Source organism: Alligator sinensis, unplaced genomic scaffold, assembly GCF_000455745.1.
Source record: "Alligator sinensis unplaced genomic scaffold, ASM45574v1 scaffold1723_1, whole genome shotgun sequence".
In the NCBI taxonomy this organism is placed as follows: Eukaryota; Metazoa; Chordata; order Crocodylia; family Alligatoridae; genus Alligator; species Alligator sinensis.
Genome location: NW_005842959.1, coordinates 390,295 through 413,074, shown reverse-complemented (window position 1 = coordinate 413,074; position 22,780 = coordinate 390,295). Strand labels below are relative to the sequence as shown.

The 22,780-nt window shown below is 37.7% G+C and overlaps 1 protein-coding gene across 9 annotated transcripts in view; it reads right to left on the bottom strand.

Moving 5' to 3' along the window:
* Positions 1–6: 6 nt before the first annotated feature.
* LOC102381098 (estrogen-related receptor gamma) overlaps positions 7–22,780 on the bottom strand; it is a 265,118-nt gene continuing 242,344 nt past the window's right edge. For all 9 annotated transcript variants that reach the window (XM_025192655.1, XM_025192659.1, XM_025192657.1 and 6 more), the window contains 2 exons: positions 13,358–13,627; positions 7–447 (listed from right to left, as the gene is read on the bottom strand). In XM_025192655.1, the coding sequence (XP_025048440.1) occupies positions 203–447; positions 13,358–13,627 (515 nt within the window). In that variant the 3' untranslated portion in view covers positions 7–202. The remainder of the gene's footprint in view (positions 448–13,357; positions 13,628–22,780) is intronic.

The window sequence follows — 22,780 nt, the reverse complement described above, 5'->3', positions numbered from 1 at the left end:
GGGAAAGAGAGAAAAGAAAAAGAAAAACTGCATCAGATAGACACAGAAGAAAGAGCTGAAAGCTGCTTCACAGTCTTGCTGCTAATTTCAGTGCAGTCATTTTTTTTTCTTAATTAAACACTAAGTTTCTTTGCCATTATTATCCTGTTTATTTTCCCTTTTTTTTTCAGCGTGCATGATGGGAAGGCCCATGATGCTTTAGTCAAACCTTGGCCTCCAGCATTTCCAAAAAAAGTTTGTGCATGGGAACTTTGCCTTCCAGTTTGATGTTGTAGAAATGCTGCACCGCCTTAGTGGAAGTTTGCCTCAGAAGCGGGAGAGTCATCAGCATTTTGCCAGCTCGACGTGGGTCTTCCATATGTTGACCAGCCTCGTAATCCTGCAGAGCCTCATGTAAGACATCTTGAAGTTTCTGAACTGCTTCAACATCCTCTATGTGCATTGAGTCTGCAAAACAAAGGAATAACATCAGTTTTCAGCATGGAGTGCCGGACAGCCAGCATAAGACTAGCTGTTTCAGGTGGTATCTCGCACTGTAATACGTAATGGCACCATATTTGTTCATAGAATTTGCCTTATGGGTTTACATAGTGTTTTTCATATTGTTTTATGAGCAAAAAAGTATTATCCATTTATTTCTATACTGGCTTTCAGGATCTTCCTTGTAGTAGCAAACATGTCATGGCATCTTGTAAAAGTGTTAAATTCATGTACAAACTGACCAAAACAAATCCATCCTCCATGCAACTAAATACTTTCTTACAGTGCCTTCCTAGCTATGCAGAACTAATAGTGCTGAGGGGGCAAAGGCCATCTGAGTCACAATCCATTGCAGCTGCTGCTGCAAGAACAACTCCTACCTCTCTGGCGCACCTGGTACCAACCCAAGGCAGCATCCAGAGTTTACAAAGTGAGAAGCCATTGACCAGATGGACTTTGGGCTGAAACAGGGGATGAATAGGCATGAGTCTCTTTCTACCCTCACAGGGCAATTAAAGATATTTGTTTCCCAACCAACCTTCCATACACAGCTCTCAGCTACAGTTTGCAAAGAACATCAAAGGGGTCCATAGAAACACTTCTGCAATGCTGAATGGATAGTTCTTGCTAGATGTAGCCTACCAAGGATAGTCTGAGGTTCTTTTTTGCCAACCTAATCAAAATTAAATAAACCCAACACCTCTCTACATCTTGCTTTGTTCTGTATATTTGTTTGTGAAGTGTTTCTATGGAAAAAAAACTCTTGTGAGCTCAGAAATGAGTAGGAGCCCTAGAAAAATGCACAGGAGGAACCAAACAGAAGAATGCCTTGAAAGCTTCTCTTTTTCCCAACCATACACTTGACCCAGTAAAAGATATCACCCACAGAAATCCTTGCCCTCTGGAAAAGGTTCAAGCACTAGAAGCTGCAGGTGATAATGGGAGGCTTGGTCCAAATATATATAAAGCTTTAATCAAAACAGTTACAAAATAGAAAGATCAAATCTATGACCCTATTGAACAAAATGGGTTAATCCTACAGCCCTACGATTTTCCCTTTAACTAGCCACTATCTAAGCAACAGAAGAGAGAGTGATGAGAGCCTGGCAAAGAGTTCATCCATAAGAGATGTAGTCCACACTTTGAAAAGGTTGGAGAACAATGGCTAGGTACAGACATTCAAAAAGTCTGATGCAGAATTGACCTGTTACATAGTTTTCTGCAAACAGCATAGTTTAGATCAGTAGCAAACAGAACAGACATTCGCCCTTTGCTGGGGAGGGGGGAGGGGGTATGCAAAACTTAGACCATGTTCCACCATTTTTAAACCAGTCTGTGTATCTGCGTATGCTGAACTTACATTCTGTTATGGGTATAGCCTGGTTGTGTGCACTGAACTTGTGTTCTGTTATGGATATAGATTGGTTTCTGATCACTTATACTGGTAAAAGTGTAATATCTGTACCTGGACATAATGTATTAATCTAAGGGCAGCAATAGTTATTGGGGACATCACTTCTAGTTGCTTATTCTGCCCTAGAATCCCAACATGTCTTTCTCCTAAATGCATGGGCATAGTTTCTGACATTTTTTTTTTTATAAAGCACATTTGCTTTATTTAGCCTTTTATTTGTGCAGCTCCCATCTTCTTCCTTTCCCTTCAGCCTGTGTAGGCTCTTAAGGCCATCCTTTTTATCTCCTAACAGGCATGCAAATTTATTAGTATTTCCTTGTCATAAGGGGCCCTAACAGCCATTACATTACGTAGTTTTCTGTAAACAGCGTAGTTTGGATCACTAGCAAACAGAACACAGTCACGCTTTGCTGGGGGATGGGGGAAGGAATGCTTTTTAGTCTGGAGAAGGTATCAACTCTACCACAACCAGACAGAGGTGGGTCCTGGACATCCCCTAACTCTATGAAATAGAATGAGTAACATTGCCAGGGCTTGTAATGAGTAATGCTATCATAGGCCTCACTATTTAAGCTCTGGTTTGCCCTCAGGGGAGACCAAGTGGATCTCCCTGACAGTGGTCACAAGAGCAGCAAGTAACAAGGAAGGAAAGGCAGCTATAAGCAAAATGTGGCACCACAAACCAAATGCTCCCCTAGCTATCAAAACAGAGAGGAATACAGACTTAAAGAACTTGATAAAGCCAAACAGCCATATAGAGTATTTACCATGGAGGTTAGCTGATTTGGACCACGGCAGCCAATCAGAGGATGGGCCATGTGTAACCCTTCTGTAAGGGCATATAGCCCCAAGGGAACTATGAATTTGTGTGTGCTTACAGCAGTGATGAGGCTGTAACCAGGACTAGAGCTGGCCTGCAGTAAATCCACCTACTTCTAATCCCACTCCAAAATTCTTGCTGCTCTGACTTCAGTTTTTGACTATTTAGCAAAGATTCCATTTTCAGATGGAGAAAAGATTAAGTAAATCTTCTTTTGTTATTGTTTTGCTTTCTTAAGCAGATTTATGCACCTGAAGGCTATTTTACACAGAACCTTATATCTGCTGTACCTTAAGAAAGATAGAACTACAGCAAATTTGGTTTTGGGACCTAGGTTTCACAATCCCTACTCAAACAAACAGTTCGGATGGCTGTAATGTGACTAGCAATTTTGTAACAGTCAATCTGGGTAGGTTTTATCAGTCAATCTGGGTAGGTTTTAAATACCCTTTTGACTTAAAAGGCATTGTTTAAAAAACACAAGCCGAACTGGTAAATAATAGGTTAAAAAGCATGGCCCATGTTTATTCTCAAAAGCAATGTGCAAATGGGAAAAAAAAGTTACAGCTTCTGCTCTAAAATAGACACTTAATTATATACAAGTTTGGATCATTTAGCACGTTTTATTGATTCTGATGACAGTTTATCTGTTAATTACACATAATGGAGTCCTATGGGGATTTTGCATGTTTAATAATTCTGGATCTTAGTGAATAGATGTCCTAAGAAGCATGCAGTCAGATATGTACTGCAGAAACTGCAAGCATCAGTTACTGTGCATCCAGGTGATCAGGTCTAGAAACATTAAACTGGGAAAAACAAAAACAAAAAATGTGGGGTAACAAAACTAGGGGTGGGGGGACGGAAATTCAAGGGAATGTTGGCACTGGCCAAAGCGCTCCCATCCTCCACTTCTACAAAATTTTATTATTTTTTTAATAAAGAGATCAGCTTTTGCATTTTGTAGAACTAATGATGTTTACCTTTGACAATCAAAGGTGAATCCCTGATTTTTTTTTGTGTGTACACTACAAATTAGGGGTTAATAAAATCCCTTATGGGTATGCATATTTTGATGTTAATCAAAATGTAATCATTGAGTAAATCTACCAAATTCAGCATCCATATACACACTCACTGCTCCTGCCCACCCACTGGACTCCAGTTGGAGTCATTTCTTTCCAAACACTTCCACTGCATTCTGTGGCCATATTTGGAGGATGATGTATGAGCTGTGGATAATGGTTCTTGTGACAGATCAGAGCTGCTGTATGCAAGAGAAATGTCTTCCTTTAGAAATTTTCAGCTGCAGAAAGGGAGCAACATATTCTGACCATGAAGGTTTGTCAGTTTGCACCCTCTACAAAATTGTCTAGATAAAGTGAGCAGATCTTTGTTCCAGGCAGTTGCTAAGAAATTTGAAAGTTCAAAGATCAAAATCTCAGTGGGTGCATCTACATGTACAATTAATGCTAAACAATAAACTCCAGTGCATATTGCAGTGGAGCGTGTTGCTCCCGGGCACCGTGTCCACACATGCACTCCAGAGCGCAGCACACTGAGCCACGTCAGAACAGCCCTGGCTGGCAAGGGGCCCAGGGAGTCAGCCTGCCAGCCCAGGGCTGCTCTGACCTGGCTCAGCATCCTGTAGAGGGGTTGGCTAGGGCATGAGGATGCTTCAGTGTGGGGCTAGCCAGCAGGCAGTCCTTGCACTGAAGCACCCTCCTGACCCAGCCAGCTCCATCAGTGCCTACATGTGCACTGCTCCATGGTAAATAATGCCACCACAGGATACTACTTCTATTTACAAGTACTAACCTATGGTGCTGTTTATTAGTTTACTGTGACCTAATAGGGCCACATGTGTCAATGTGGAGACTTTACTGCAGAGCTAATAGGGCAGCTCCACAGTAAACATCTTGTGTAGAGTGCTCAGTGTGTTGTGCTGTTTTTCACTAAAATCAACTCTATTGACATGTAAAAGTTCAGATGAGAATTCAGCCATTTAACTTTGACTAACACCTATACATACAGAGGTGAAAAGTAAAGAAGAATCTCTGATGTGGCATAGCTCTTGAATCCTGGATTCTCAAAAGAAAAGTATTCTCTTATGGCTGCCTTCCCCTTCCATCAGGGAACATCTAACATCCCTGTGGTAATGACAGAATTTGCTTACAATGAAAGAGTAATAGCAGTTAAGTGTTTAAAGTATTTTTGCTGTTTTTAATTCTGTTCAGAGCTGGAAACAAAATGATCAGCCAGCTCTCCACATGCCACATGCATGTACTCTATAGGCAGGCTTGATTCATGGACATCAGTTTGGGAACCTGTGCCCTTTGGAGATATATTGCAGTATGTCAAGTAAATGAGGTGAGAACAAATAGCAGAGAGAGATGCTCACAAACAGTGATTAAGACTTCAAACTATTCTTTAAAGACTGTGGTTTAGCTTGAATTTTTAAAAATCATTTAATCAAATTACTATGATAATTTAACTTCCCGTGTACAGGAAAGATTCAAACTCATTTCAGCTTTACTCATTCTAGGGTCTGCTAATGCTTAAATGCAAACTCACTAAATCTGTGCTATTTAATTAGACCATGATTCAGCTGGCAGACTGCTCAGAAAAACAGTAATCTCTACTAAGATCCTTCTTCAACTTCTAACCTTGCAGTTTGGAGTGCCAACCCAGTCCTGATATTAAATAAATCTTAATCATGCTGGTATTTGTTGTTTTTTTAAATAAGGAAGAAAGTCTAAAGTGCTGAACTAGCCAAAATAAAAACTTAAAAGAATCTTCAAACAACTATAAACTGGCAGCTTCAAAGATGATAGGTAAACCCAGAAGCAGATGAACTTAGTTTTCATATACCCTGACCACACTAGGAAATGATGGGGAGGTCAACAAGCATTCATACAATTTAACATAAAACCATCTTTCCAGAGAAAAAAGAAATAATTATATAAAATGCAATCACATGTTAAACAAAACTGTTTTAAATGCTCTGCCTATTCCAGCAAAGTTACTCTGCAAGTGAAATTTTAAACAATTATCTCCCTCATAGACAGCCTGTATAATTTACTGTTACCATTCTAAAAGGTATTGTCCAGAAGAAATCTACACCCAGATGTGGGATGCTTTCAAATCAGTGTCTAGTTTAACAATGAAATTAAATAGGGACAGGAAGAAACACTCCCATTCGGAAGTAAGCAAGATTTGATCTTAAATGTCCTGAAAAAAAGCAGCCCAGCTTGGTGAAATTGAAGATTTCAAGAGCCAAGCACAGGAACTCACTGATATACCAAACACTACATGCTGCTGAGAGCAGGGGTTTCAGGGTTGGACTTTGTTTCCCTATTGCATCATGGGAAAAGAGAATTCAAACTCTTTCAATCAGCTGCAGGGCAACCTGGATGATTATATCTTTGTGCAGAAATGAGAGGAAACTAGGCTTTTTCTTTGAGATCACCACAAAGTTTAGATAGAAACTCAGATTACATCTGCTTCATTTAGAATCATGCTTCATTTTAACCACAGAAAACAAACACCTAACCACCCAGGAATAATATGGGATACTTCACAAAGGGTGAAAAACAGGAAACAATTGGAATATACCTGAAAGAAAAGGAAGGGGGCTCCTTCTACTGATGCCTTGCAGAAAGTTAAGAAGGGTGTATTCTATATCATTTATGTACTTAATATCACTAGGAAAATAACATGGAAGAAATGAAATCCATGGGTCTCAAATGAAGAATTGCTCCATGGCAGAATACAGAGAGCAAAAAAAAAATTAGAATGACTCCAGTAGCAAAGGGTAATCAGCAGTGAGCAGAACAGGCAGGTGTAAATAGGATGTGGTTTAAAGGTAACCACTTGTAAGTAGCATGAGAAAGTCACCACCAAGAAAATGGTGGTTTCTGTATGGCTAAGGAGTGATTTTCAATAGTGTTCTATGAGATCCTTTTATGCGTACTGTGGGGTACCATGCAATATTAACACTGTTAGGTGTGAAACACCTACTCATGATTCAGAAGATAAACCCAGAGATTTCAAATAGAACTCCACAGTGTCAAAAACTTATTTGTGGTCTGTGACTTGTGGTCTCTCTGAGTTCTTTGCAACAGAAAAAACTGCTCTAGTATTTTTTGTAGTCCAAACCCAAGTGAAAGCTATAAGCCAGCATTGTTGGAGGGTTGCCTTATGTGTAATGAGGGGCACCTTGAGTATAAAAAGGTTCACAAGTCAAAAATGGATCCAATCAAGTTGAGCACTTGTGAGATCCTGAACCAACTAGATAAGATCAAGAACAAGAAAACTAGTAATTATAATGATTTTAAATAAGTTCTGGACAGCAGGATCCAAACCTGCATTTTTTCTTCAAGATGAATTTGGTCATCTGCCTTTATTCTCTAGTTGACATTAATGAAGCAAAAACACCCCATGAATTACCACCATTTGCAGTGTTTACTCAGGGATGTTCTATTTTGAAACTGAAAGGCTGCAGGGTCCAGGGGGAGGGGAATTGGCAGGTTTGGCAGGGCTGGCAGGTCTGCAGGGAAGGGTTGGTAGGTCCTCCTGGGGGTATTGTCTGGTCAAGGCGGAGCTAAAGATAGCCCAGTCAGGGTTGGGAGGTGAGATTAGCACAGCACTGGGGCTAGGGCAAATACCTTGGTTTTCCCAGATCTAAGACTGTGCTGCGAATCTGTACAGGCATGCAGAAGACTGAGTTAATTCTTCCTTAGATCAGGTTAAACCTTTCTCAATCTAAGTTAGTGCACCTCCTGAAGGCCCGCACAACTGGGCATTTAGATTGACCTAACCCTTGTTAGGTCAATCTAAATGTAATGCATGTACATATCCTACAGCACTAATCCCCTGCTCCAGGAATGCACCTGAACGCAAGCCATTCCACTCCTAATTAGGAATTAAGCAGATGCCTAATTTTGAGGCCATGTGTAAACAATCTTCCTAAACAAATCTTTTCTGGAATCAGAGACCTAATGCTGGACACAAGAATGTACACAAGTAGAATACTTTCTACAATTAAAAGTATATGGCAGAAATAGTCTGAAGCTAGGTATACTTTTAGTACACTAGAAGTAGGTAGACTATTTCAATCAGAATATATATTGGAATTTAGAAAGGAACAAATGAAGAGATACCTAGTGACTCTGAACAGTAGCACCCAGAAAAAGGTAGCTATAGCATACAGAATAAACAGAAAGAAAATAGAATTTCAGTGAACATGGAGGCTATTCCAGTATACAATGACCTGGTTTACTTTTAGGAAAAAACATGAAAGCTGAACCTCACACCATTGATGAGCGGTGGAGAGAATGATTTTATTGTAACAATCAATGAACAAAAACCAGTCCAAGAAACACCTCAGTTTATTCCAGGAGGCGGGCAGGATTGACAGTGTAATAAAAACAGCACGTTTAAGATTACGATAAATTAAAAATAGGCAAATTGTCTTTTCTTGTCCCTAAATCTGCTTACATTTCACTAGGATGGATGGGAAGGATAATGAATCTGTAGACAATTCAGCAATGCAGAATGAATTGGATAATGCAAAATACTTTGAACACATATCAAGAGGAAATAGCAAGGCCCAGGAGAAAAGGAGGTTGCAAGACAGAATAACAGGGAAAGATATCAAAGGAAAGACAAAGTTGGTTGGATAACATTGAGTCCTATTCCTCCCATGAACGAACCAACTATCACTGTAACATAGAGAAAGAGCTACTTGTATTCTGCAGTAAAAACAGAGTGAATAACCAAGTGTATTCACAGTTGTGTTGGTGCCACCATGGTTAATGTAACTGTTTTTAATTGGTTGATCTGGGTTTGCTATGTGGCCAACGGGCATGGCTGATAGGGTCTAGCTAAGGCAGGGGCACTAAGGAACTTGATACTATTACCAGTTCTGGCATAGAGTTGCTCTGGGTACTTCATCTCTTGCTACCTCCTGTTCATAGTGTATACAATGGGAATAATATCTGTCTAAATCCACAAATAAGAAAACACTTGTTTTAGGTGCTCAGGTGATAATTTGGGTTCCAGAGAAAAATCTACTTAATAAAGTACTAGCAGGCAGGGTAAAAAGGAACATATCTAAAAAAATCTGGATGTCATCTATATGATAATATAAAAAAAATCAACCTGGGACATGAACATATGACAATCTTTCCTATATTTGTGTTTTAGACATATATCAGACATTCTACAGTATAACAGGAAAGCAGCTAATTCTTTGTGCTACTTATATTAGCCACAAGATATATTTGTACATATTGATGATACTATTGCAGATGCATATGTATGAATTCTAACACTAACATGATCCAGAAATAATACCATGCATTAAATTACCCACAAAAGATGGCATCCCTACAAACTAGATACACTCTATTACAATATACCATATACCAGAGTCTGTATTGGCAAGAAAGAAAATATAGATTCCATGGAAGAGGCAGTTTGTGTGGTTTGGACAAAAACATTTACATGAAAGCACTATTTCACAGGAGTAATATCTCATTGCTCTGAGTACAGAATTGTGGGGAAGGAAAAGCAAGTTAAATTGCCAGTATGGGCCAAATTTGCAAATGGCCTAAGTGGGAGGTTTACTTAATTGATGTCTGTCCTGTATTTCAGTGTACTCTGATAGACAAGAGAATTCCTGATTCTGTCTCCTTGGGTATATTATTCAGATAAGTGTCCGCAATGCAGAGCAGAGAAAGTCTTTCTGTTGCTTAAGATGGTGAAGCTCTGGCCTAGGGCTGGGGCTTAGGGTCAAATTTTTAACTAAACTTGGGCCGAGAGTGGTCAGTTTTCATCACCCACAACAGGGCCAGATTTTTTGTGACTTCAAGCTTCATTTATGCACGTAAAAAGGGCCCAGATTTTCAAGCATTCTGAACTCTTCGGAAAATCTGGCCATTTGCTCCAGTGCCTAAATAGAAGCTGAACTATCTGGAAAAATCTGGCACCATTCATGGATGCTGAGTTCTTTAGAAAACTCTGTGCTAAAGGAATAATCTGGTCTTTACTGAATAAGCAGTTCCAAAAAAGACTGCTCACCTGCATCTCTCTGCTTAGTATTACCTAATCAATATAGGAGAGCACTTTGTAATAACACAGAGAGATGAGCGGGTCACCTTCTACATATGTGCACGCACACACTCACATACTTTCTGTAGACATTTCATCTATGCCTGAGGAAGTAATTGGTGCATGCATGCTTTGGAAAATGCTCAAAGTTGTTTTTCTGTGCGAATAAACAAAGTGCTCATTGGTACCATATTGTTTCATTTGGGCAGTGCATAATTGCTTGTCTGCTTTTATGTCTGGTTGGGAAGTTGTGAGGAAAAAAGGAAGGAAGGAAAAAAAAAGTAATATTGACAGGACAACCATTACCAGTGAGTCACTTTGCTGGTATTCAAGCATAAAGAGTGCATTAATTATTATTGAATCAAGCCAGATGTTTAAAACTAAGCTGATAATTTAGATAAATCTCATACTAAGCACTGCAGATCACAAACAAACTACTGCAATCATGTCTCTATATATTTCCCTGTACACAGGTTGCCAGTATAAACTGCACAACCACTTACGCTATTATGTAGATATATAAGCTTTGCAGACTTTTGGTGAACTCTTATTTCATCTGTAACTAAATATTATTTAATACAAAGTCTAGAAAATTAATAGAAAGCAAAATTACTGTAGCCAACATGTAAAAGTGAAATGTTGCTAATCATTACCTCAGTATGCTACCTTCCCACTACTTTTAGAAAGAAGATGGGACAGGGTAATTCAGATATTATAGTGTAGAAACTGCTTAAGCATATCCTAGAAGAACTTAATATTTAAATATATATGTATTTCAAGCTACTTCGTTTTGTTGGAAAAAACAAAGAACCTTATGGTATTTATTTAATTCAATCAAAATTAAAACAATCTACTGTACCTTTCTTGCTGCTGGTGAATACCAGCAATGAAAACAATATAACATTATATCATAAATCACTAATACAGACACAATGTCAGAAGCCCCCCCCCACCTTGTTAACTGTATATACCGGAGTTAATAGGATACTTTTATTAGAAAAAAAAACTGATCACACAAAAAGTGTATAAAAGCTGCAAGATTTCTCACTACATGTGATCCTTTCCACCCCGCTACAGATATAAAATGAGTCTGTTAATTTTAAGCTGAGAAAATAAATCCCCAAGCAATGCGAGGAATGTTTGAAGGAAAAGATGTGACAACAACAAAATATGTTTAAAACCAAATGACTAAATAATGATTTTCAGAGTCCTATTTTAGACCCCGTTCACATTAATCAAATTAACGTAACACTGAATTAGCTTCCTATTTTTTATATGAAAAAGATCATACTGGTCTTTTAGTGGAATTTGCAGCCTCTGATTTTTTTAAAGGGAGGTTATAGTTTTGCAGGGGCAATTTCACTTCTATATATGAGTACAGTGATTGGTAGAAGTCAGATATCTAACAACCTGAGTTGTATGTGCAAACTTAAACTGAAATCTTTAATGCTAGCAATGGAAATATTCTGTTAAAACAAAGTCAAGTTGGTGTAAGGTAGCTGTCTTGTATCTCATATCCTCTTTCCATTAGTTTAGGTTAAAATCAACATATGATTTAATTAAAATATGGGGAGGAGGAGTTTTCATTTTAACATGCTTTGAATTTAGTACATTAAACCATATTTCTCACTGACATTATCCTAGTTATAATTTACGTTTAAGTTTATAGGAATTGCAACCAATTAAGCTACAGCTTATTGTGGCTCATTATATGTAGAACATACTATTAGACTTTCTTTTAAATAATGCCTTACAGAGTCATCCATTACTACTCACTACCACTGGGAAAAAAAAGAGATACTTAGCTTCTTACCCCTCTACTTTTTTCTTTCTTATGTAAGCTTTAGAAATATTTCTTGTGCAAATAGTTTTATATTTGCAAATTAAAAAGCAAAACAGTACAAAAGTGTTCAGTTTAGACTTCTAAAATGTCATGATTTTGATATTCTGTTCATTGAATATAATCTTAGGAAATGCTTTTCCTGTAAGTGAGAAATATTTTGAACTTTCCATGCTTTGGTCAAAAATAAATCCAGTTCCAAGAAAAAAAAGAAAGATGGGTTTTGGTCACTGAGTGGTACATCAGAATTACTGTATCTAGGTTAAAAATAAAAGGCTATATTAAATTAAGAAGATGCAATCAGGGGAATGGAGGGTTTTTTGTGAGAAATGAATAGCACTTTTTGTTTTGCATGTTTTTGAATTATATTTCCCATTAAAAATGCCAAGTGCTAAATCATATCATAAAGACAAACAGAAAAGTACAACTTCATTGTTGAAAACAATTTCCCTCCTATCAATCTGAGGATTTGTGCATCAATATTGTAGATGAACTGTTAATTACAAAATCAATTAAAAAATTATTTCTAAAAACAGTCACGCGTCCTGGCTCTCAGGGGGGCAATTTGGGCAGAAGGTCTCATCTCACTAGGACCGCGCCAAATCACAAGTCGTCATCCACAAGTAAGCAAAAGCAATCTGGTTTTTCATTTTTCAGCGCGGCTGAGCCCAGCCTGAGATTGATCGTCACATATGGCCCCAGAAAACAAACTGTCAATACCTTGAATGCTGCAGAATTTGAACAAATAGCCGTCCGCCCATTCAAGCCACTCATTGCATCCCATTTAACAGATTTTATTGACAGTTTCCTTCTTGTAATTAAAGGGAAAACTACTGGCCAGCAACCAAGATAAAGTTCAAAGATAGGGTCAAAACAAAAGCAGATGGAGGGGCACGGTGTGACTGTCAATGGTACATAGCATCAGAGCATGTTATTGACACACAGGTATCTAATGATCGGCACGTCATTAAAGAGGGATCTATCGTGAACTTTATGCAAATGCTAAAAGGGACTTAAGACCACAATAAAGCATTAAGGAGACACAAAAGGAAAAACAACAAAGCACCAACGATTTTTACTTATCAGACACTGTTCACTGCTTCAGCACTTTTAAGTTCAAATGTGGAAAAAAATACTTTCTGCAATTCTTAACCCATTCTGCACAAGTAATATATTTTAGTGAAACTTTAGTATAAAATAGGGGATCCATACAGTGAAATATAGTCCCTTAAAGATTAAACAGGGATTTCCCTCCTTTGCACGTACCCTGGGTTCACTTTACCAATATGTTTAGTAGCTGTATTTAAGGAGAGCATATATTCCATATAATCTTGCCTCCATCCATTCAATTTAAGTAAAATGATTAGACTTATCTGGATTATGAAATGGATTTGGTAGAACAACATCTATATTCATTTGAAAGGATCTTTGCTTGTATAATACCTTCCATATTATCCAGTGTATTATTTTTACTGCATTAGTAATATGTTCTACTGCTTAAAACTGTAAAAATCTTCCTTAATTTGAATTGCATTTTTGCAGCCTTTTAGCAGAAGACCCACGGTCACCTAAGCTCTGATTAACAATTAATTATTCCTAAAACATAGTGAGATCAACCATACAGAAGGTATTATTGGAATGAAAAGGTGACATGAAAAAAATGTAGTAACCGTCATGCCAATCTGCCAACCTGAATTAGCAAGCGCTATAGCTTTGAGGGTGACAAACTCTTCTTTCTCCAGCTTCATGCTCTTGTATTTCTTTACCAGCTGCAGGATGGCATTGTTGAGGTCAAGAAGGCCTGCCAATTTGGACTGGACTTCATCCATTATATAATCTTCAGCATAGACAAGCTCATCTTCAAAAGGCAGTGATCGGTACACAACACCCAGAATCAAAATCTCCATCCAAGCACTCTGCAGAAGGCTCATCTGGTCAGCCAGAGACAAAGTGGAGAAACCTACAAAGTGCAAGGAAAAATATTAAACAGGTGTTGATGCATCAAATCTCTGCATCATAACAAGAATTTTCTGTCATTTTGTTTTTAGGGAAATTACCAATTGGTATAAATGCACTCCACAGATTTCCCTGCCTCTTCAAGATCAGCCAGCATAAAATTAAAGGGCTTCTATTCAAGGTAAAAGTTAAAAGCCAGCCTGAATCTGTAGGCATTTTCTGCAAGAGTTACAGTAATCTGGGAAGTTATAATTGCAATGTAGAATGGTTTGCACATTCTCTCCTTAGTAGAAACGTTCTAAAATCTAATGCTATGCGGCTGTGATCTGATGTCATCTAACAAGTAAGATAATAAAAAGCTTTGGTCCAAAGGGCTTTTGTTAGCAGACTCTTGGCTCTGTTCATCGGTGCTGTAAAGAGAATGAAGCAATGATGTCAGAGGCCCCCTTTAAGCCAAGAAGGATATTTTCGATAAAAACTTTTTTCAGAGGGAAGATTGGATGCCTTAATAGAATTAAGGTGATTATCACAATGAGCAAAGTGCTCTTTGAACTTCAACCTCAGCAGAAAGAGAAGTAAGACCTACCCTCTTCAGAAAAAGACGCTAATTACTTCTGTAATGGCTTCTGCCTCTACTATGCTTGCTGAAATAACAGGATGGCACATTAAAGTGCCAAGTGAATAGCAATCACACCATCATTTTTGTGAGGGAGAGAGAAAATTTAATAATGCCTCTTAATAAATTTAAGTTTTGCTTTCCTTTTTTCTGCTCTCTTTTTTAATAGGATCACTAGGGGCAAACATCTTTACTGTCTTACCTTTTCAGGATCTTGTTTACAGTAGCTGTTTATTTATTATATCAAACTGCTAATATCCCCAATCACATTAGGAGGTACAGAACAATATGGGAGAGGAAGTGATTTCCTGGCCTGTTGGTGAAATGTAGTAGTTTGCCAGTTGGCACCATCAACCACAAGTACTTAATAAAATCATCAAAGGGGATTAGTCAAGCTTTTCTTGAGGGGGTCTTAAGACATGTCTGAAGCTTTCATGTAGTTGTTTATGGAGCTGCTCACATGTTCTTTGACAGGGTTCCCGCAGCAAAAACAGTCTTTTTGTTATTCAATTATACCTCAATGCATTGCTCCTGTTTTGAAAGTCTGGAGTAAGGATATGACAGAAACAGGCAAATCTATACAGGCATTCGCTACAAGCAAGATTCTCTCTCTTGTACTAAGAGAGGGAAATATTACTTTTCTTTCAAAATAATGTATCCAAAGCTGTAAGCATCAACAAGGCTGAAACACAAAACTGGTTGTACTCCCTCTCTTATCTGTTTTCATTTGTTCATACTGCCTTTCCTGCCCTGTGACAGAACAGTAGTTCCCTGCCTTCCAAATAAAACCACCCCAAACTGAGCTAACCATCACAACAACAAAAAAACCCTAAAAAAGTGACACTGGAAAACAGCATGTCTATGATTAAAATAAATAAGAGGGAAACAGGAAAGGAATAATCATTTGAAAGGTTTATAAGGAGGAATGCACGCGTTCAATTAGCTGCTGTGTTTCTGTTCCTTTCCCTCATCTCAAGAACCAGTTTTTCTGCAGCAGCAGATGGACAGAGAACGTAGCCTGCAGCACTGTCCTGTGACAGCCCTATTCTCCCTCCCAGACACTGCTGTTAGTAAATAGATTTACACATTCTCCAATCTCCACACATCTTTCTGCCGAATAATTAAAAGCAGGATGATTAGTTTATTGAGTGGAAGGAGGAACTTTTTTATTGAGGTCCATCCACGATTTTATCAGGGCCAGCACTTTTACGGTTGTCATGAGGGTGCAGGCATCCAATTTTTCTTATCTGCCTGATTAATACAAACGCTGTTTCAGGACGCATTAATTAACAGATACAAATCTACGTTCTCATGGAAGGATCAATACAGAGAAGAAAAGAGGCATCAATGTGAATTTAGTGCTGATGATGGAGAAGGCACTCTATTGACATTTACGTGCATGGAAACTTTAAAGTTGCAGTAGAGCCCTTTTGTCCCTGTGATTTACAAATTAACAATTTTTCAGCCATAACAATGTTTCACACACTTCTGAGGAGTTTAATTAAGCAAAAAGCAATAAAATCAGTTTTGATTTTTGTTTAAAAGTTGAACTTGTAATTTGTCTCCTTTCTATTTTTCTGAAACCCCCTCAACTTTCTTCTTGTATGTACTTCTCTCATTTTGTACTGAGTTTTTACAAATTACTGAATGTTTCAGGACCACATTTATCATGTGCTTCAATCAGAGGAAGTCACATTCACCCTGTACAGAAAAAAAATAGGACACTGCTTGTGATTTACTGTACTGTATGTTGTTAACAAAAATTTCACAGGAGAAGCTTCAAAATCATTGACACTGTTGAAACTGACAACTTTAAAACACACTGTAATATATATTAAATAAATATAACATAATGAATATATATTTAATGTATATTATATGTGTGTATATATATATATATATATATATATAATTAGGAAACAGGAGCACATTGTGGTTTACAGTTTTGTGTGTGCGTTTGTGTGTGTGCAGGTGCATGTGTAGTCATTTCCTTCTCTATTAAAGGCAACTTTCTCTGTGAAGGCTACTCAGTGAAAGCATGCTTTAACTCTTAAGGACATTCCTCAAGGGAAAGCATCATGTTGTAATTAACCTTTTTTCCTTTTTGTCAGAAAATTTGGAAAGCAAATGGTGTGTTTATAATACAACTGTCCTTTTGTTATATCCCAACACAATACAATGAGAGTAAGGGCTATGTAGGAATACATATTTACATACTGAGATATTTTTAAATTGAGAACCTTATTCCCTTATTTCTTCTCAAACTTTTGATCTGATCCCGTTAACTTTACCCATGTGACCTTTCTCTTTGTATTACAACTCTAATGGTATCAAGGTAACAGGAAGCAAAAGGACCAGCTTGGAAATACACAAGCAACTTCAGTGAAAAAATATTTTAAATCTCGTATTTAAACATATTTTTATTGGCATGGTGATGACGCTACTATCAAATCAAAATGATAATAATTGAATACCTGAGGTGCTTTCATTAAAAATACTAAGCTAAACTAATAACCCAAATAATAATTCTTCCAAGTAGAAACTAATATTAAATTGCTGCATCAGTTGCTTTTTTCTGACAAGTCAATATTTTCTAATGAAAATTTATTTGAAAAGAGACCTCCAAACTATGTGTTAAATACATTTCCAGCTATCTGGACTAATTAAATGCTTCCAGCTCATAACAGTGAGCTCTTTTCACACAGACATAAGTTGTTGCATTATAGAGTGCATTGCACAGCTCCTTAATCCCCGGTGTTTGACAGGTCATGGATTTAAATGCACATTCATATTGTGGTGCTTTTTCCTCCCCGCTTAGCATGTACTATTCCACGCACATTGGTGATGACTTTGATTTCTCTTCATCTCCTGCCCCAACTTGGTGCCATTTAATGTATCTCAGGCATTTGCTAGCAGAATGACTCTGTACCTTGACCTGCAGTTAAATAGCATGCTTATCTGCAGTACAGTGTGCTCCAAATAAACCAGATGACAGTTTGGAATAACGTCATTTGGACGGATTGAAAAGCTTCTCAAGAGTCAGGTACCCCTGAGGTAATAAGCTTGAAGGAAGCATGTTTTGTGCCAACCCTCCTGCCATCTTCTTCTAGAAGCTCATGTGCTTGACAATGATGCCATGGGCACTTGTCAAGATTTTTTTATTTTTTTTTGCCTAGCAAACTGATGCACTTTGCAGTCAACTTACAAAAAAGGCTAAGCATTTGAAAGTGTGAAGGGCAAAAAATATCTGACGGCTAGTCTTCAAAAATACACTTTCATTTCAGAAAGCATAAATGTTTATTTCCTGAGCTGAGTGTTGACAGAAGTAGGCTGCAGCACAGGCATATGAATTTAACCCCTAGTAGGCATTCTGTTCAGCGCTGTTTTCATATAGCTGAATGTGAATCTACAGGGTGTCTTGTAATATCAGTTAACAATGGCTGATTTCCTGGCTACGTTCCTCCCCCCACCGCCCCCCTCTTCTTTTTTTCTTTTTTTTGAAGGGGAATTATAGCACTGCTCTCATTAAACATTTGAGCCTTTTCCACAAACAGTGCATCACACTCAAATTGTAATTATCCCGCAAGGACTTACTGAGATCACTAAAAGTGTACTGAGAGAAGGTTGATTGAGCAACTTAACATATGCTTGATTTTTTTTTTCTTTCACATATCGATAAACTCAATGCTCACACTAAGTCAGGAATACAGGTAACAAAGGTCTTAGTGCTTTTATTATGTGAACATATATATATCAAAGAGCCAAACTGTGCTGTCTGTCATGTTACGTGAGCCACACACATTTAGCAGTCTCTTAAATGGGGCTATTTAGACCATTGCTCTCTTCAAATATCAGCACATGCACCACTTGCTTTCTATTTTACATTGCACACATCTTCATGCTAAGCAGGGAAATCTTTTATATTCCTGAAGACCCTTTTCTCTACTTCATTAAGATGGACTTTATGGACACTAACTCACTAGGGGCTAGAGTGAAGCAGCTGCAGATGGTCAAGTGACAAAGCAAGATCTGTAGCAGCATATACATAGTGCTATGAAAACTCTTACAAAAAGAGTAGCTACAGTTATGCCTGCTATTATTGTCAGCATTGAATATTTGATGCCCTAAATCTGGCTGCTCCTTTAACACACTTTCCTTGTGCTTCACATTAAACTAGCTTTATTACCTCTCTAATATGTGTTTCTAAATCAGAATTTTTATCATATTGGCTATGAAATAACTGACAAATCTGGAAGTCACTGATGTTTTGAGATAATCAGGCCCCATTTATTTAACCATTTGTTTCAGTGTTTGCTGGGTCTACGAGCAAAACGTTACTCAAGCTTTCATTGGTTTTATACTTCAAATATCTTCATTTACATTTCTTATAATCAAAGCTGTGCTTGAAAATGACATGTTCAGTAGTGTGTTGCAGATTCAATATATTTACACAGTTGAAATATCAGAGTTGGGTTTTTAAATTATTTACACTTAATTTTGATAGATTAACTTCCTTCTAAATGTTTTATACGTACTGATGTTTCCACTGCAATTCCCTCATTTCAAAAATAATGTATGTTCACCATTGGCTGAAAGAATAAAGCTAAAGTTTTCAGTGCTTGGGTTTCTGCCTTTTTTTTATATTAGAGCACAGTATTTTATCTACAGACTTGGGAAATCCAAATGTCTCTCTCTGGCGCAAAAGTGTAAATCTGAAGTTACTCCACCTCTTTCTGAGATAGGAATCGGGCTATGTATATTTTCAGATTCACTATTCTGAAATTGATGCCCTCTCTTCTCTTGCCTAGATTCACTCTACAGCTTTAACTGGCTTTTGTGGAGGTAGACCATAGCTAAGAGCTCCAACCATGACATTTCTGCTCTGGGTACAGCAAATTTTCTAAACATGAATATGCATCACATTGACTTCAACTTTAATTTGTCTTTTCCCCTTGTGGAAATCCAAAGGAGAGCAAGAAGTACTAAAACAATCACTTAAACATAGCATAAGCAACTAACACTTAAAACAGAGGCTTTAAGGTACATTCAACTCTGGGTTCCTAGCCTTAGGCTACAACATGCATTTTATTTTATAACCCAGCCAATGTTTATTTTAAAACACACCTATTTATCCCCCTATATGCAGAAAAATATCCAAACCCATAAACAGGTCAGCTCTTCAGCAGATCATTAAGATACAGTACTTTCACTAAGATATCTGAGGCCGCAAATGTATTTTATCAATTCAGTAGAAAATGTTCCAATTCCAGTAGCTTCTAAGGATTTTTAAGGTTGAATATGTGTCCCTCCAGTACGTGCTCCCCAACTGAAAATATCTGTCAGAACTGTTTGCTTCATGGCAGCCTCCCAGACTCATCCTTGAGGTTAAGAGCAAGCATCTGCAGGTGGTACCACAGCAAGGTGAAGTCTAACAACAGTTGAAGATTTTTTACATGGTAAATACCAGGTAGAACAACTAAAGGCACCAACTTGTCAGGACTCTTCAATCAGAGACCAAGTAAACAAGCATAAAGTAAGACAGGCTCAAATGAAACAGCGAGCCAAAGGCTGCATTGCCTTCTGCATTCAACTTTCATGGCCCCCCAGTTTGATGTGTCACAGTTCAATTTTACATTAGGGAAGCAGGTTTTATCACTGGAGACAAATGACTTTGGTAGAGAACAAAAAGACAAAAACAAAAAAAAACAGTTTGTCCAAATGATACTTTGCTCTAGGGGAGAAGTTTGAGCCTCTCTTTCATTCATGTGTGGGGGATCACTGATGCTCTCTGGAGGAAGTACTGGTTTTGGCATCTGTAAGCTCCGATCCTGTTCTGACAACACCATTCATCTCACCACGCAGGTCAGAAGCTATACTGTCTGCACTAAGAATTCTGACTGCCATCTGTTAGTTGTATCACAGCAACATGGAAATCAGATAGATTTAATACACAGGCCTGGCTGGGTGTCATTTAGGTCCCCTAAGAAAGACACCATGCATTTTCAAAGTTCAGTGATACAGTTGGGCCAGCCTTGCTTATTTTCCTATTTCTTATTTAACTCTACATTTAGTCTGCTACCTTTGTCTAGATAAGATCTTATAAAATATAAATGTTAGTTATATATATATATGTATGTATGTATGTATGTATATGTTAGTTTTATATATATATATATATATAAACTAACATTTATATTTTATAAGATCTTACCTAAACAAAGATAGCAGAATGAATATATATAAAACGGGGAAAATTGCTGACCATAAGCACTTTTCAGACAAACCCTACTGATAGGATGGCAAGCGCCACGCAGCAGATTGAGAAACCCTGGGCTTTTATCACAATCCTACTTTCATCTCACTGAAACAACAACAGATAGATGGCATGGCAATAAAAATGCATTCACACTGCATGTCCATCTCAATCCATTAAGAACAATGGATTCTCACTAAGCAAATATTCGCTTGTCAGAAGTATTTGCAACACTGGATTCATTCAGCAGGCCTAAGTAAGTGAGGTTCACAGCAATTTAAAAGCAGCAAATTAGACATTTACAAACAGTGAAGATGCTGCTTGTCTAGCGTGACCTTTCAGTCAGGCTGTACAAGAAGGTGTTAATGCAATTTAAATGCCAGTTAGAAATATTTCAGTTTTGTCTTTGCCCTGTATCAAACCTTACATGATAATTCTAAAGAGGAACAATTTAAGCATGTCATTTCTTCACAAGAAAAGCTGCATCCCTCTTGTAATCTACTGTATTTGAAACTGGTTTATTACTTTAAATCATATTTATGTCCCCAAACCAAAAGAAACATATCTATCAATCAACTATCTATCTATCATTTCCAGTTACAGTACAAGTTCTTGAGAGTTTCTGTAAAAACAGCAGTGTAAAAAAAGCTTGAAAATGTCATGGATAAGGAACTTCTTTCTGACTTCACACCACCATTTGCACCTGCTAAAATTTAACCAGGAAACAAATTAAATAAATAGCAACTTAGTCATAATGTCGTGCAAACAGATTTGGTAAGATATTCATATACGGCATTCTCTTTCGTGGAGGTTCAGTGTGCAGAGGACTTGCAGTGTTTGACTGTATTTCATTCACTTGAAATTTTACAGCATATTATCATAGTATTCAATTCCCATGGAAAAAAATAAGATTAAACAAACAAAGAGTTTTATTCTCCTCTCTCACTAGTTTCACTTCTAGAATAGCATTATTCCAGATTTAGGCTCTCAAAGTGAAAAAGAATCAGGCCCGGTACATACATTGTGTTTTTATCATTAGGTGTTCTGAGGACAAAAGAAAAGTTAACCAAAAGCAGGTCAGGGTTCTTTTCCTTCCTACTTTGCAGGATGACATGTGGAAACCTTTTTTTTTCTATTAGGATGATACTAGCTTTAAGATATTGATGAAATCCTCTAACATTGAAGCTACTGGTATAATTTGGCTGACAATAATTGCTCTCCTTCAATATTAAATTGAAGTCATGTGTCTGATTGGTTTTAATATAACAGTGTTTACAATCTGACTTCCTTATTTAAGGTTAGTATTTGCAGATCTTCAACACATTATCTTGAAACATTTGCATCCTGGCTACCTGGAAGATTGTCTCTTTACTGATATAAAGCTGTTGCAGATGGGATCAAGTGATATGCTCTTATGGCTGTCTTGGTTGCTAGATTTGAAAGATGTGGGACAGGAGCAGAACCTTTTCAATGGAATTTGCTTCTCTAAATGTCTGATACCAGCCTGACCTTGTTAACCTTCTGGACATGGCATAATGCTCATCCGTTTACTCAGGCATTTGCATGAGAGAGAAAAAAAAGATAGTGGGACTACATGTATGACATTAACAGCTTGCTTTGAAAGAGTCCACTCTATAAAAATGGGGTCACATTTTCAAACAGTTTCTAATTTTGTCTCAATCTATTCTGCGTACAAGTACTACAATTCGGGCATGTTACCACCTGTCTTGCAGGTGCAAATGTCATTTTCTATCATGTGTACCTACAAAACATTAAGGATGCAAAATTGCAGGTGTAAAATTAGAAGCTACGATCAACCTTTTTTGAAAATGCAGTCTAGCAAATGGTCACTATGTTTAATTTAAGAAAGAAGGCAGGGTAGATATGCACTTTTATACACTCAATAAGATATATAGAGAGAGCACAGGCTTTTATGAACCCAACTTCACTTCATCATACATGTGAAAGGATGTGTGGAAAGCAGAGTATAAGAGGGGGTACATGTAGATGTTACATTTAGATCAACATAACTAGGGTTGGGTCAATCTAAGTGCGATCTGTGCAGATGTTCAGGGAGGTTAAATTGGGCAAAAAATGGCCAATCCAATCTAATTTAGTTCACTTGAGGGGATGATAAATTAGATTGAGAATGGTTTAGCCCAATCTACTGCACATCTGCATTCATTCAGAGCCAGCCCCAGGGCTGGGAAGTCCCACCAATCTACCCCAATCCCACCAAATCCTCTCCAGAACTGCTTAACCCCTGCAGACTAACCAGCACACTCCCG